The sequence below is a fragment of the Salvelinus fontinalis genome, chromosome 40 (genome assembly GCF_029448725.1).
Source record: "Salvelinus fontinalis isolate EN_2023a chromosome 40, ASM2944872v1, whole genome shotgun sequence".
NCBI classification, from domain to species: Eukaryota; Metazoa; Chordata; class Actinopteri; order Salmoniformes; family Salmonidae; genus Salvelinus; species Salvelinus fontinalis.
Genome location: NC_074704.1, coordinates 15,577,447 through 15,594,045, shown reverse-complemented (window position 1 = coordinate 15,594,045; position 16,599 = coordinate 15,577,447). Strand labels below are relative to the sequence as shown.

Below are 16,599 nucleotides of genomic sequence, written 5' to 3'. Positions count from 1 at the left end.
TCTAAGATGTGTGGGGGAGGGAAGGCACTGCGGTGGTGGTGGAGGCCATTTTGAATTTAAATTAATGGACACGAGTATGTTTATATTGTGGAGGAACCATTTTGGGGTCTGACCCCACAGCACCTTGCTGGTTGTGTCATGACAAATTGGGCCTATGCACTGCAGTGGTGGAGACTGGGGAGGCCATTTTGACTCAAGATCAACATCACCTTCGATGGATCAGTTTATGCGGAGGAATGCAACAGCTGACGTAAGGAAACCATTTTGTCATACAGTGTGTTCCATTGAAGAGTTTGCACCACATAATATAATACAACCACAGTTGGATACTAAAGTTTTACTACCTGGATACAGGTCTGGGAACACACATAAGGGGCAGATGTTGCTTCTGCTAACACAACACATGCTCCTTAATCAGAAAAATGGTTTACTGCTCTCTCTCTCCCTCTGTATTTCAGTACATCTATTTAAGTCTTATCGATGTCAGAAATGGGAGGTCTTAGAATGAAGAAGAACCAGTATTGAGCAGCAGAAAGGTGTCAGCCACGGATTACAATGACAAGAGATCCTGTAAGCGAAAGCACTCTGAGATTTATAAATTCACTGACTCCTATTAGACAAGGATTGATTTAAACCAGCTTATCTGAAGGAGACTCCTCCAACGACAAGAGCTGAAACCCATCCACAGAAAGGCAATATCCCACATAGTACTATTATTACCACAGAATTGGACATTCTAATGAATTTTTATAAAGTAAATTTAATGCAAATGAAGACAGAAAAAACTCAAATCCTGAGAATGTATTTTATCTATTTATATTCTCGCTCTGCATACTTTATTGAGACGGATGTCCCCCGTTGCATTTGGGCTAACGTTCAGCGGTGATACAATTCTGTGTAGAAAATAATTTACGGCGTACATTTGCATCCTTAGGGCGGATTAAGTCAAGCAATGTTTCCATATAGAAGGACTGGAGGGACTGTGTGGCTTGCTCAAAGATGCTGTTTCCTACCATTTCCTGATTTGTTTCATTTTGCTGGCAAGCTAAGTGCCAACAGCCAACATTCGAACAAATATTTATTTGTTGCCTGTGTGTTTTGAAAAGCAAAAACAATGGCAAGCAACAAATGTTGGAGAAACCTAATCACCAAGGTTAATGAGGTAGAAAGTGTCAAGAGAACAACCGTATCTGTTGTTTTGATGATATAACACCTTAGTGATTAGCAACAGTTTACCTCTCCCTGAGTCTTCTCCATTTATACAACTTAGTTCTGCCACAAAAGTTATGTGGCCATTTTTCTCAACAGTCAGAGTGTTATTTTCTCATTTCCCAGCCTGCCTCTCTCATCCAGACTGATAATACCTCCAAATCCTAAGACCCTGACAGACTGACGCGGGTTTATCCAGATGTGGGCCGCACCTGTTCAGTATGATCCCTGTGAAACCTGGAGAAGCCAAACTATCCTCCAGACATTTTCACATGCCCTTGATGAGTGTGGTTTGCTCTGGGCTGCACTCAACTCCTGTTCATGACTTTATCTGAATTACAGAGAGAGGATGATAGGAGGGAAGGGAGGATAAGGGTCCATCTATCACTCTACTCAGGATGAGAGACAAAAGGCTGTTCCCTCTTTCATTATTCAGCCCACAGTACTTTAATTTGCTCCCCATCCAAAATGTTCCCTGCTGTTTCTTAAAATCACTATTCTTATACTTCCAGGTCACCTTGCTCGGTAAGTGTACTGTACAGTTGAACAATATGTCATATCCTGTTGGGTTTCAGAGGATATTTCCTTCCCACAATTACCTGCATCATGCAAACTAGTATACTACAAAGTAGGCTGTACTGTGACGTATTGTCAACATTATCTACAATGTTTGTTTCATACTCAATACTAAACATAAGTGTACATGGAATATGCCATATTGAAAGGGTGATATTGCTATATAGTATTTGTATGGTAGATTACTACTAAACAATAGGTTTGTATTTAAAGCTGGAAACCTTAACAGTGAAACTGCAACGTCCATTTGCAATGTTACAACAACAAGGAAGTTACTTCAAGCAACAAACACTGTTTTGTTTTTCTCTGACATCATTGCGCGTGCGATAAACAGCAGAGTATGTACTGTGATTTATTTTTACTGCGATGCTGGATGTTCATCTCCGTTACTTCACCTAAACAAAAGCAATAACACGTGCTGGGAGGAACACTGTTTCACCTTATGGGGAGTTCAGCTTTAAAATAAGCTTGAGACTATATATTTATATATATAGACATATGGGTTTATGTCTCCGTGGTGGCACGATGAACATGTAAAAACCTTTACAGGCATGTTATGAATGCACATGCAGTTGTTAATGTGACAACCGTCTTAACATGGACCTCCAATGGGGTTTCCTAACACACAAGGAATGAACTAAAAGCAACAGCACTATAGCACAACCCATAATGGGCCCATCCAACTTCAGTCACCTATTACCATTAGTCAACCAGTAGAGTAATTCAATTTACCACATTATGCCAAAGACAACAAAATGCCACGAGGACATAATTAGTGATATTTTCTTGTGAAAAACTTTTGAAAACGAGATTGTGCCACTACTCTTCAGGACATTTGGTAGATTCTCTCTGAGAGCAGTTAGGAGGAAACCGCATAACGATGAGAAACTTAGTTTCACAACTGTTTATGATTTATAAGTGTCATGCCCTGACCATAAAGAGCCTTTTATTCTCTATGTTGGTTAGGAATCTCCTGGTTAGGAAATTCCTGAGACGGTCCGCGGTCTGGAACCTCCAGCGAAGGTCCACGGTCCGGAACCTCCAGCGACGGTCCGCGGTCCGGAACCTCCCGCGACTGTCTGCAGTCCAGAGCCTCCAGAGGGGGTTCTCAGTCCAGAGCCCCCTGCTAGGGTTCCCAGTCCGGAGCCTCCGGCGACGATCTACGGTTCAGAATCCCCAGCGACGACCCACGGTCGGGTTCATCCGGCGACGATCCACGGTCCGGAGCCTCCGACGACGATCCACGGTCCGGTTCCTCCGGCGATGATCCACGGTCTGGAGTCCCCGGCGACGATCTACGGTCCGGTCCTCCGGCGACGATTTACGGTCCGGTTCCTCCGGCGACGATTTACGGTCCCGTTCCTCCGGCGACGATCCACGGTCCGGAGTCCCCGGCGATGATATCCGCACCAGAGCCGCCATTGAGGATAACATGTCCGCGAGCGGAGTGGGTGCTTCGCCCTGCACCGGAGCCGCCCCCGACAGTAGATGCCCATATTCTCTATGTTGGTTAGGTCGGGGTGTGACTAGGGCGGGTCATCTAGGTGATTATATGTCTATGTTGGCCTGGCATGGTTCCCAATCAGAGGCAGCTGTTTATCGTTGTCTCTGATTGGGGATCATATTTAGGCAGCCATTTCCCCTTTGTGCTTTGTGGGATCTTGACTATGGATAGTTGCCTGTTAGAACTATTTTTAGCTTCATGTTTCGTTTGAGATTTTTTGTTTTGTTTTGCTGTGATTTTCACTTAGTAAATAAAAGATGTGGAACCCAGATCACGCTGCGCTTCATAACGATCGTGACAATAAGCTCCTGGGCAAGTTTCGATCTTTAGGGGAATATGTGGGGGAGTGGATGGGGGGTACGACCAGTGGTGGACAAAGTACCCAATTATCATACTAAAGTAAAAGTAAAGGTTGTCAAAAATAAAAGTAGTAAAGTACAGATACCCCCCAAAACGACTTAATTTGTACTTAAAAGTATGTTTACTTCACACCACTGGGTACGACGAGAGTGGATAGGAAATTACATCAATGTTTTTTCTGGTGAACGCAGCACTTTTCAACTATACATCTTTGATCCTCCCTCCGCACTATTTGTACAATGGCATTTTGTGCAATGACGACTCCCTATAATTTCACACTCCAATTAGTACATTACTAATTAAGAGACAATCTCGGGGCCACATTAAACAAAAAAGTTCTAAGCCATCACATCGACCATTTCGTCTTCCCCACAGAATAATGATGGAAGGTTGGCAGCTCTGGCACTGATACCCAGCTGATCCTAATTTGCAAAGGTAAATGTCCGTCTTGTCCCTGGCCGAGATACTGAGATACACACTCTGACTTCTGTCTGCAGCGGAGGAGAAAAGGGGGATTCAAAAGGCAGGGACAGGGAGAAACAAGAGAGGGAGTGGGAGAGGTGTAATAAATAAACAAACACACAGACACACACACTCACCTCCCCTGCATACACACCGTACCCCCCCCCCCCCACATGACTTGACAGACAAATACCAATAAACTGACAGCCCCCCCCCCAACACATAAAGGTTTTAATGCCACTGAAACATCAAAGCCTTTAGGTGAGTGGATAGGAATTCTAAATACACCCTGTGGACGTGTGGTATTCACCAAGGGCAAGGAGGGGTACTCATAAGACATAACCCAATATCCAATAACCCAGTATCTGTATGAAGGTAGCCTGCCATAGCCTTGCAAATGGGGCTTGGAATGCAATACAGAAGCTGCCCATCCTAAAAAGGCAAAAGGATGTCATACTCACATACAGTCAGGTACAAAATATTTGGCACCTTTGACAAAGATGAGCAAAAAAAGACTATAAAATAAATAATAAAAATACTGAGCTATTAAAAAAAAAAGGAAATTATTTGGTGCATGACAAAAGAGTTCCACTTTCATGACCATAGCACAGGTTCCAATTCAGGTCGCAATGGCATTTAGCAATCTCTAGGCATTTACATGTGTTAGGTGACATGAAAATAAAGCTTATTGGCCTCATACACAAGTAGTGGGTTTGGTGTCTAAAGAAAGATGCATATGAAGAGAAGAACCACATACTGACTGTAATATATGGTGGTGGATCTTTGATGTTATGGGGATATTTGACATCCACTGGTCCTGGGGTCCTTGTTAAGGTCAACGCATAATGAACTTTACCCAGGACCAGGACATTTTTGTCAAAAACATAGCCTCTGCCAGGAGGCTGAAACCTGGCCACAAGTGGATCTTCCAGCAAGACAATAACCACAAGTACACAATAAAATCACAAGTAAATGGTTAATTGACCACAAAATCAACATTTTGCAATAGACATCTCAGGCTCCAGACTTCAACCCCATTGTGGTTTGAATTGAAGAGGCAGTCCATCAACTGGGGCTTTAAACTTAATACTGGTGCTCCTGAATGGCGCAGCGGTCTAAGGCACTCTATCTCTGTGTTATAGGTGTCACTTCAGACACCCTGGTTCGAATCCAGGCTGTATCACAACCGGCCATGATTGAGAGTCCAACAAGGTGGAACACAATTGGCCCAGCATCGTCTGGGTTTCGCCGGTGTGGGCCGCCATTGTAAATAATATTTTTTTCTTAACTGACTTGCCTAGTTAAATACAAATAAAAAATAAATAAAAAATAAAAAGGCCAGGACATGATGAAAAACCAAAAGGATGTCACACCTCCACCATATCACCAAAGGAACACAGGTGTATGGAAAGAGAGGCCTGTTTCTTACCCACGCTACAATCTGTTTCCTTGTTGTTGGCACATTGGCTCCTCACTCCTCTCTCTATTTAACAGCACACCTCCACCATATCACCAAAGGAACACAGGTGTATGGAAAGAGAGGCCTGACAACAACAAAAAGTTGTGCTTCTTACCCACGCTACAATCTGTTTCCTCGTTGTTGGCACATTGGCTCCTAGCTCCTCTCTCTATTTAACAGCACACCTCCATCCATCTACTGTTCTGACAATGTATATCTGCTATTACATTAAAAGAGTAACGCCCCTCTGTTTGTGCTCTCTATTTCTCCTCACTGTATCCATCATTTCCCTTTGTCCCCTGTTCTCTCTGTTCTCTCTGCTTTATTGTACCAGTAAATGCCAAAACTGCGTCGCCATGCATCCAATTGAGTTTGAGTTCCACCAGGCCTGTGCTTTTTAGTTGAGTCCTGTCTGTGTAAGTTTGGTGTTGGTGTGTATGCATGCCTACCAGGCCTGTGCATTAGCTCTGTATGTTTTCGATCAGGTTGTGTGTGTGTGTTTGTTTTGTGTGTGTGGGTGGGTGTGTGTCTGCATCCCTAGAAGATACATTATCCAGCTTTAACCTCACCAGGAAGACCCTCCTCCACAACACCTCCTCCAGCTTTATCCCCTGCCCCACAACACCCTTTAGTTATAGTCTATTGTATTTTAATCTATTGCGCTCTGAGCCATCATTCCCAAACTGGTCTAATGACACTAAACCTGCTATCTGTAACAGGCAACACACCTAATGCAGACAAGGGGCAATTCAAATCCCCATACGCATTGTAGGGCAAGTGAGTTAGAGACTGGAGAAGTCACAAATAAACCTGAGAAACACTGACGTTTTATTATTGTGGCACTGTCTGGCAATACTGATTGTTTCCCCCAGTGGCAGGAATTACAAATAACCACATAATGAGTTGTTTGGCGTTCAATTCAAATGGGGCTTAGGCAGTGTGTTGGGTTGCCTGCGATGTAATTGTGGTGCTGGGTGACCAGGCTGCAAATAGTGTATGCAGGTGAGTGACTCAGGTGATGTTGGATACTGTGAGCTCGTTTGACTGTGTGAAGAAATGTGACTTGTTTCTGTTGATCCATCTTGTGTGGAAAGTTTTTATCACTTTTTTCAAAGGTTGAAAGGAAGTGTGAATAAATGCATCTCCAACATGTCAACTATCTGATTTGGTTGTTGTACAGAATGCGGTAGACTGATGTTCTTCATCTGACATTGTGCGTCTGAGTGGGAGACTACAGGGGGCTGGCAGGAACGTTATTTGGGGAAAACAAAGTTATGTCAGACACCTGGGGTTCTCCTCTTGACAAAACCAATTGATTAGAACACCAGATACCTGAAAAGGATATAATTAAACACAGAACAATTTTCTTGAAAGACTGGTGTTAAGAGAGCTAAGGTTGAACTTAAACAAGCTAGATAGATATTGATAGGCTTTGTGATAGTCTGGCAATAGATAGATGGACATAAACTGGATTTTTTTTGTAAATCAATGTTCATTGTCTTTCTGTGCTAATGTCATTGTATCTACACTAGCAGCTTAGGTGAATTGTCTGCTCTCATAAACACTTCTAACTACATCATGAAACCAAAACCACATATCCCCAAGTAACCACAGTAACTGCAGTGTGTACTCAATACTTGAACTCAACGGTCCCACCAAGTTAACGTTTTGATGAACATATACTTTACACAATCCATTAGGGGCCCAAGGCCTTGTCTCGCAGGTCCAACGTGGTGTGTGAGCCGAGATGCAATATGTTAAGAATGGAAAACAAGTCGAGTCGAGGAGACTTGTGTTTTATAAAAGGTTCGTCTTCACTTCTCCCTTGAGACTTCCACCACTAGCCCCCCCCCCCCCCCCCCCAACCAGATACATCTCAGACTATAAACACATTCAGAAAAATATCATCTTTGCTTTCTCGTTTTGAATCAATCGCAGGGAGGGTCTTACATGAATAACTGAACTGCACAAAACAATTCGGGCCTGAAGTTGTCTAGCAAGACAGCTCTTGTCAAAAGATTTATAAGACAAGCAGCTCTAATATATACTTCGTAGCTTTCTATTTACCACCACAAACCGATGCTGGCACAAACACCGCACTCAACGAGCGGTATACGGCCATAAGCAAACAAGAAAATGATCATCCAGAGGCGGCGCTCCTAGTTGTTGGGGACTTTAATACACACAGAGAGGCGTACAAAGCTCTCCCTTGCCCTCCATTTTGTAACGTTTGCTTCCAACTCACACCCTCAAACACATAGATCCGCTGAACGCAGCTCAATTTCCAGCCCACTTTCCAGCTCACACTCTCATAAACCTAGATGCCCTGAACGCAGCTCACTACAGATCCCAATCACCTGAATTTTGATCACCTGTTCACAAACCTGTGTCGTGTCTTTGGCTATGCCGGATTAAGTGATATGACATGCTATTCTATAAAATAATGTATTTGTAATTAATATTACCTGATTAAGGTAATCAGGTAAATAATTAACTAGAAAGTCGGGGCACCAACAACATTTTTTTATAGAGCTGTTATCTTCCGAACAAACTCTAAAAGACCTAGTAATCTTTTACATCAATAGCAGTCAATATTTAATCGTCACCTTATTTAGTCTCATCTGAAAGTTGTAAATTCTTCACGAACCCTGGCGAACAAGTTGAATCAGCAATCCAAAATTTGGTTTAATTATTTATTTACTAAATACCTAAATAATCACACAGAATTACATATACACAGAATGTATCATATATTTATTACAAATTATGTCATAAAGGAAAACGTCCCTAGAGGACGGAACAGATACGACTGCTGGTACACAAAGAGAGGGGGTTGGGTTTGAGTGAAAGAGCGGGAAGACTAAGGAGCAAAAAAGGTTGTGTGTCTATCGGGCCGTAGGCAGCTATGCCATCGTAAATACAGTATTTTATGCATTCTAAATAACCGCCCATTTGAAAAAGGAGAATGCAATAAATATTTACTCTGAGCTGCGCTTCGGTCGATTGTTCGTAGATGGGAGACCGGGTGGTCCAGCATGGATCTCTGGTTCTCTGAAGAATGTCTCTGGTGGTAAACTGGATACATTGTAGTATCGTTGTGTGTGTTAGACTGGCTACGTTGTCCGTCCTTTCCTAGCCCACGTTTACAGCGACTGCTAGGAGGTATCACTTATGGAGTGAATAAGAGTTCAAAGTTCATACCAAGTTGCCATACTTTTAAGCTCATGCTATATTCTGGCTGGTATAGTCGAAATTCATCCTTTCGGCGTGTTGACCGTCATCTTCACGTTGAAATTCGTCGCTAATTTCGTTAGGTTATTATCTGAGCCCTTTTAACGTAGGACTGTCGCCCTAACGTCCTCGGAACAGGAAGTTACATTTTCGTAAAGGGGCTAATATAGTGGTGAAAGAAGGGCGTGTTTCATAGTTTACAACCCATGTCTGTTCACTTGGGTGGGGCCTCTGATTGAGGAGAGTTGTTCTTTTGACAAACCGTTCTCTCATTAAGAAGCTAAAAATTACATTGATTCTTTTCACAAATAGTTTCATATTTAAACTGCACAACAATTCTATGTGAATCTGATAACTAGAATGTGTAAACTTTCCAAGATACAGTGTATGTTGTCCTATCATCAGTAATAATGTATCAGACGCCAACTGATCTGAAATCATATTCATTAAGTACCAACGCATATTTTCGTTGGATTACCGAAATATGGTTCAGTTTCCCACCTTTTGATGTTACCAGACTCTCCATGTTAACAAAGGGATTTTCAATAGTCACATCGGTAGAGTAGAGAGAGAAAAAAGGGGAAAGGAATTTATGGGGGTCAAAGTCCAACAGGCCAGCGTCATGACACTTGTATGTCATTATCCCACACTATTTAGTCCAGTTCTTTGCACACCATCACTGTGAGGTATTGTTCGTTTTGTGACACATGTCTTTCAGAGCTCTGGTTTTCCTGTGATTTACTCCTCCCGTGTACAATAGTTTATGCCTGCCTCACTAACGACGCATTTTTGCCTATTCACGGCCTGTACTTTAGCCTATTGGATTTCCTGTTATCTACCTATTGCCTGAACTCCCGGACTACATTACTAGCCTTTTCCCTGCCTGTACTGTTGCCTTTGGACCCCCTGTGTATGACATTCTGCCAGCCCCTGGACCCAGCTACCTGCCTCCTCCTGTTGTCCTTTTCAATAAACACCTGCTGCGCCCTGCGCTTGAAACCTGCTCGCTGTCTCCACTCGTGTTCATTACACATTTAGCAAATCTGACCACAACTCTATCCTCCTGATTCCTGCTTACAAGCAAAACTAAAGCTGGAAGTACCATTGACTCGCTGAATACGGAAGTGGTCAGATGATGCAGATGATAAGCTACAGGACTGTTTAGCTAGCACAGACGGGAATATTTTCCGGGTATTCTTCCGAAGGCATGAGGAGTGCACCACATGAATCACTGGCTTCATCAATAAGTGCATCGATGACGTCGTCCCCACAGTGACTGTACGTACATACCCCAACCAGAAGCCATAGATTACAGGCAACATCCACACTGAGCTAAAGGGTCGACCTGCCACTTTCAAGGAGTGGGACTCTAACCCAGACACTTATAAGAAATCCCGCTATGCCCTCTGATGAACCATTAAACAGGCAAAACGTCAATACAGGACTAAGATTGAATTGTACTAAACCGGCACTGACGCTCGTCGGATGTGGCACGGCTTGCAAACCATTACAGACTACAAAGGAAAGCACAGCCGAGAGCTGCCCAGTGACACAAGCATACCAGACGAGCTAAATGACTATGCTCGCTTCGAGGCAAGCAACACTAAGGCATTCATGAGCGCATCAGCTGTTCTGGACGACTATGTGATCACGCTCTCCGTAGCCAATGTAAGTAAGACCTTTAAACAGGTCAACATTCACAAGTTCACATGGCCAGATGGATTACCAGGACGTGCACTCCGAGCATGCGCTGACCAACTGGCAAGCTGCCTCTGACTGAGTCTGTAATACGAACATGTTTCAAGCAGACCACCATAGTCCCTGTGCCCAAGGTAACCTGCCTAAATAACTACCGACCCTTAGCACTCACGTCTGTAGCCATGAAGTGTTTTGAAAGGCTGGTCATGGCTCACATCAACACCATTATCCCGGAAACCATAGACCCACTCCAATTTGCATACTGACCCAACAGATCCACAGATGATGAAATCTCTATTGCACTCCACACTGCCCTTTCCCACCTGGACAAAAGGAACACCTACATGAGAATGTTATTCATTGACTGCAGCTCAGTGTTCAACGCCATAGTGCCCTCAATGTCATCACTAAGCTAAGGACCCTGGGACTAAACACCTCCCTCTGCAACTGGATCCTGGACTACCTGATGGGCCACATCCAGGTGGTAAGGGTAGGTAACAAAACATAAGGCACGCTGATCCTTAACATGGGGGCCCCTCAAGGTTGCGTGCTCAGTCCTCTCCTATACTCCCTGTTCACCCATGACGGCATGGCCAAGCACGACCAAGCACGACTCCATCATGAAGTTTGCACACGACACAACAGTGGTAGGCCTGATCACTGACAAAGATGAGACAGCCTATAGGGAGGAGGTCAGAGACCTGGCAGTATGGTGTGTTGTGTCTTTAGTATCATGAAGACTCTCATTTTATCTAATCAATTCTCTGTAATTATTATTACGTGATTAAACTAATCATGTACATTTCATTAACCTCTCTTGGGCAGGTGGGACGCAATCGTCCCACCTGCCCATCGTTCTCTGGCTTTTGGCCAAGTGAGACAGTGCCCGCCTAAACTCCGAATTTTGGATATAAATATGAACTTTACCGAACAAAAAATACATGTATTGTGTAACATGAAGTCCTATGAGTGTCATCTGATGAAGATCATCAAAGGTTAGTAATTAATTTTAACTCTATTTCTGCTTTTTGTTACTCCTCTCTTTGGCTGGAAAAAGGGCTGTGTTTTTCTGTGGCTATGTACTGACCTAACATAATCACAAGGTGTGCTTTCGCCGTAAATCATTTTTGAAATCAGACACTTTGGCTAGATTAACGAGAAGTTTGTCTTTAAAACGCTGTATAATTGTAATGTTGCGTAGAGTGATGGGTGTGGAGTCAGGTGCAGAGAGCAGAGGATTTGGAAAAAAACACTTTATTCCGTACAATAACCGCGCACAAAGAGGGTGTCGCCGAACACAGGTGTAAAGCACTCCAAAATCATGTGCTACACAGGCACATACGCTGGACAGCGGACAATCCAAAAAAACAGAAACACTCCTATATCAAATACAGCAAAACAATCCCGCACGAACACAGGCGGGCTAACTGAACTTAAATAACCCCAACGCAAAACCCCAAACAAGGAACAGGTGAAACCAATTAGACCCAACAAAACGAAAAGGGAAAAAGGGATCGGTAGGAGCTAGTAGACCGGCGACGACGACAGCCGAGCGCCACCCGAACAGGAAGGGGAGCCACCTTCGGTGATATTCGTGACAATAATACTGGTATGTTTGAGGAATTTTATTTATGAGATTTCTGTCGTTTTGAATTTGCCGCCCTGCAATTTCACTGGCTGTTGGTTAGGTGGGACGCTACCGTGCCACATAACCCAGAGAAGTTCATTATTAGTTATTTTCTTATTTTTTTTAACTTCAGTTTATTTTAGTCAATACTTTAACACTTATTTGTCTAAAAACTGCATTGTTGGTTAAGGGCTTGTACGTAAGCATTTTACTGTAAGGTCTACACCTGCTGTATTCGGCACATGTGACAAATAACATTTCATTTGATTTTAATGCTGAAGTCAATTAGGAGACTTGAACAGTTTAAAAGACCCAGATGAACACAGACAAACAAGATGAAAAAGAAGTTCTGTATTATACTGAGTTGTATCCATACTTTCTACGCGTATTCTTTTTTGAGACTTGTCACAGATGCTCTTAATTGTATCGCCCTTAGTCAGAGAGAGAGAGAGGAACAGCTACATCAATAGTAAACATGCCTTTACACTGAGCACACATTCTGAGATAAGAGTCAAGACAGGTCACCCAGAGTTCTAAAACTCGAAATAGAACAGTTTACTCCAGAGGAAAGAGATAAAGATTGACCTGCATTGAATACAAAAAGACTGAAGACAAATAATAAAGTGATCTGACAAAGTTTGAGACAGAAAAACTCAATATGTTATCAGTACAGAACAGACTGTTTTAAAGTTGCACTTGTATTGACTCCCAACTAAATATACTACATTATCTAATTTATTCATCACTATTCTGCCCTTGAGTTGCGTTCCCATGCAAAACTAGACAGATAGCTAACAACTAAGTCTTCAATAAAACTCCCAAGGCGTGACTTTTCTTGAATGAATATATTGAAAACGTTTATGTTGTAAAACTGCAAAATACAGAAAAGAATATACTTTAGTATTCAATTCAGACCGACATACTGTAGCTGTACATTATACATTTGAAGTTGCATGAATACAAAGCACGTGCTAAGGTACCATGCATCTGGCATGATGCCAAACCATATAGCTAATTGTTACTCATATGGTAATTGACTAACTCCTTTCATTTACATTTACATTACATTTAAGTCATTTAGCAGACGCTCTTATACAGAGCGACTTACAAATTGGAAAGTTCATACATATTCATCCTGGTCCCCCCGTGGGGAATGAACCCACAACCCTGGCGTTGCAAGCGCCATGCTCTACCAACTGAGCCACACGGGACCATTACTCTAATAATGTACAACCATCTATGTAGAATAACAAAGCATATTACACTAGAATCGGTAACAAAACTACAGTATTGTATATTTTACAATTCGTTTGCATGACGCACGAGCAAAGCAATACAGCTAACGGCATACATGAAAAGCATTGCAATTTGTGTGAGTAAATGCAACCAACCAACATTGATATGTAAACAACTCTATCAATAACAAGATTATCATCACTAGCTAAATGCTTGAATCGAACTTACAAACAAATATTTTCCAAGGCTGAAGCGTGACAAGAAATAGCTACACTGAAAGACCTGCACTGTAGCGTTGTTTTTAGCTGCTTCTATGCATGTAGAACGAATTCTCTACTTCCTGTTTGCGTACATTCTAAGTACCAGAAAACTCCACTAGGGGGCAAATAACACCATGGAACACAATGAAAATCCATCTTAACCATTGTAATAAAATAATCTGTTAACAGGATGGCAGCACAATCACCATTGGATTACATGTTGCATCATTCTTAAGGAACCATTTAATCAGTGTTGTACTTATCTCGTCTGCGAGTGTTCCATGTCCACGAAGGTATGTTGTCTGAGAGTGTTCCATGTCCACAAAGGTATGTTGTCTGAGAGTGTTCCATGTCCACAAAGGTATGTTGTCTGAGAGTGTTCCATGTCCACAAAGGTATGTTGTCTGACAAAGGTATATTGTCTGAGAGTGTTCCATGTCCACAAAGGTATGTTGTCTGAGAGTGTTCCATGTCCACAAAGGCATGTTGTCTGAGAGTGTTCCATGTCCACAAAGGCATGTTGTCTGAGAGTGTTCCATGTCCACAAAGGCCCATCCGTTTTAATGCAAACAAAATATCACCAACATCTATAGTGTACATCAAACAACCCAACAGCTTCTGTTACAAACTCGTATAGTCCACATTCTAAAACGAAGGCCATCACAGACCGAAAACGTAACAAATTACAACCTCTGGATCTGTCCAGGTTTCATTGTTATGACTGATATTGGGGTCAGTTAGCAACCCAAGGTGTCAGTCTTCTCCCTCCTCCACCTCAACCAGACTCCCCTGTGTGATAGCCATCTTGGTAGCCTGGTCAGACTCATTGGCCATAATGGTAGGTCTTCTTCACAGGGGGTTATATTGGATGTGACCTGTGTGTGAATGGAGGGTACAGAGCTCTCCTCAACATGAGAGCACTGTACAGGGAAGGTTACAGATGAGAGCACTGGTGTATAGAACTGCATAGTCGCTGTATGTGGTATGCAGGCCAATAGTGCTGACATTTGAATAAAAATGTGAATGTTACTGTGTAGTTGTAATCACGTTATAACACATGTGTTCATTGCATCTAACTAATTGCCATGGTAATAAAATGACCTAACGTCTAACCAAAGTATCATCAAATGCATAGCAATAATCAATATTCTAATCAAAACTTCAAGACGGTAAATACATAATATTAAGAGTACAGAAGAATATTCAATAAACCAATACGGGGCCACTCAAACCGGGATGGAATTAAGGTAAAACATCAACAGCTTGGAGCTTTATCCGACTGTATATCACAGTTCCAAATCCAAAGCATACTGTATAAAACAACCAACTGCGGTGAAAAAACGACATGGAGCTCACCTTCTGGTCGTGGCTGTAGGCTAGAGCCCAATCCTCCTGTGTTGGATGGAACAGAAGGCTTAGGATGTAGAAGCTGAGGCGGTATTTCTGATAGCTCACTCCTTCATCCGAGCTGATGAGCACACTGCTCTCAAACTCAGGGTCTGTCAGCACCATTATCTGGAAGAGAGGGAGAGGGGGGTGGGATTGAGAGAGAGACGGGTGGTGGGGTGAGAGAGGGAGGAGATGGAGAGGAATAGAGAAAGATAGAGAGTGAATTCACGTGTAGAGAGTGAGGGGAAGATTGAGAGAGAGAGAGGGTTAGCCATATCAGCACTCCAGGTCTAGAGGTTGGCATGCATCAAGCTGCTACTTTACTTTGTTTTGGACTTCACTTTACAAATGAGCCTCTCGCCTCTGTTGCCATGGTTTTTTGGCCTCTTCCAGTGCACTCACAGGTCTACACTTTGGTGCACTTTGGCTTCAAGTCACCCCTCTCCAGATACATTTCCTTTAATGAGATAGGTTGCTAGATCAAATCCCCAAGCTGACAAGGTAAAAATCTGTTGCTCTGCCCCTGAACAACGCAGTTAACCCACTATTCCTAGGCTCTCATTGTAAATAATAATTTGTTCTTAACTGACTTGCCTAGCTAAATAAAGGTTAAAAAATTGTTTTAAAAATAGAGGTGTAAGTAAATCGTGACTGGCCACAACACAACTACAACAATACGTTGCTATATTAAAGAATAGGATAAGTTTTAAGAATAAAGTTTTAAGAATATAGTGTAGATCAATAGGCTGCTGTGCTATGGTATTCTGTAACACAGCTGTGAAGCAAGAGAGAACTCCACAACTTGGCGTTTACCAAGCGTGACTACATGTCTAGCAATGCAATTTGTTTGGAACAATATCTGCATCTGTGATAAGAAAGAACAAATATTTATGCAATAAAGAATCATGTCTTTGTGGAATACTCTAATACCACAGTGGCGCGAATTCTAATTCCATGCTAGGAATAATACAGTCTCTACTTTCATATTGTCATAAATTCAGTGAAATGTAAATGTTTGTTGGAAATGAGCCTCTCGTGAAAGCGATAAGAGCAAGATCTGTAAAACTAAAATCATAATAGGAACACAAATGTAGGTATTAGGTATAATTATGTAAATTACAGTACAGGTTCATACTATAAAACCAAAGATACTGTAAAAGTACACAACGTTGACACAACTTAGTCAAGAAAAACCCTTTGTTTGGAAGCATGTATGATATATAATATTAAATACTACATTGTAACAAAATCTGACCTTATTGGTTTACTATCTAAAGTATATCTTGGTATAATATGATTTATTTGTGGGGGAAGTAAAGCAGACATTTGCATTACAGTTCATTACTCTCAAAACACAGACATATCCCTAAAAAGCATTTCCCCTATATAAAACCATGGATTTTTTTCTCTCAAAGTAATCCATAGATATCTTGATTAATAAGACATGCATAGATCAAATATGCTTTAATGATAATTAACTACTAAACCCAGACAGAAAAGGGAGAAGGGAAAAGCGTGACTTGGATAGTGTCACAGCCCAAACTGCTGTGTTTTCTTTCCCTGCAACAGATTTGAATTGGAAAAAACA

General features: G+C 42.1%; 1 protein-coding gene across 1 annotated transcript in view; it reads right to left on the bottom strand.

Annotated features, from left to right (window-relative positions):
• LOC129839283 (VPS10 domain-containing receptor SorCS3-like) overlaps positions 1 to 16,599 on the bottom strand; it is a 266,049-nt gene that overhangs the window by 82,166 nt on the left and 167,284 nt on the right. The window contains exon 3 of the mRNA XM_055906593.1: positions 14,979 to 15,137. Coding sequence (XP_055762568.1) covers positions 14,979 to 15,137 — 159 coding nt within the window. The remainder of the gene's footprint in view (positions 1 to 14,978; positions 15,138 to 16,599) is intronic.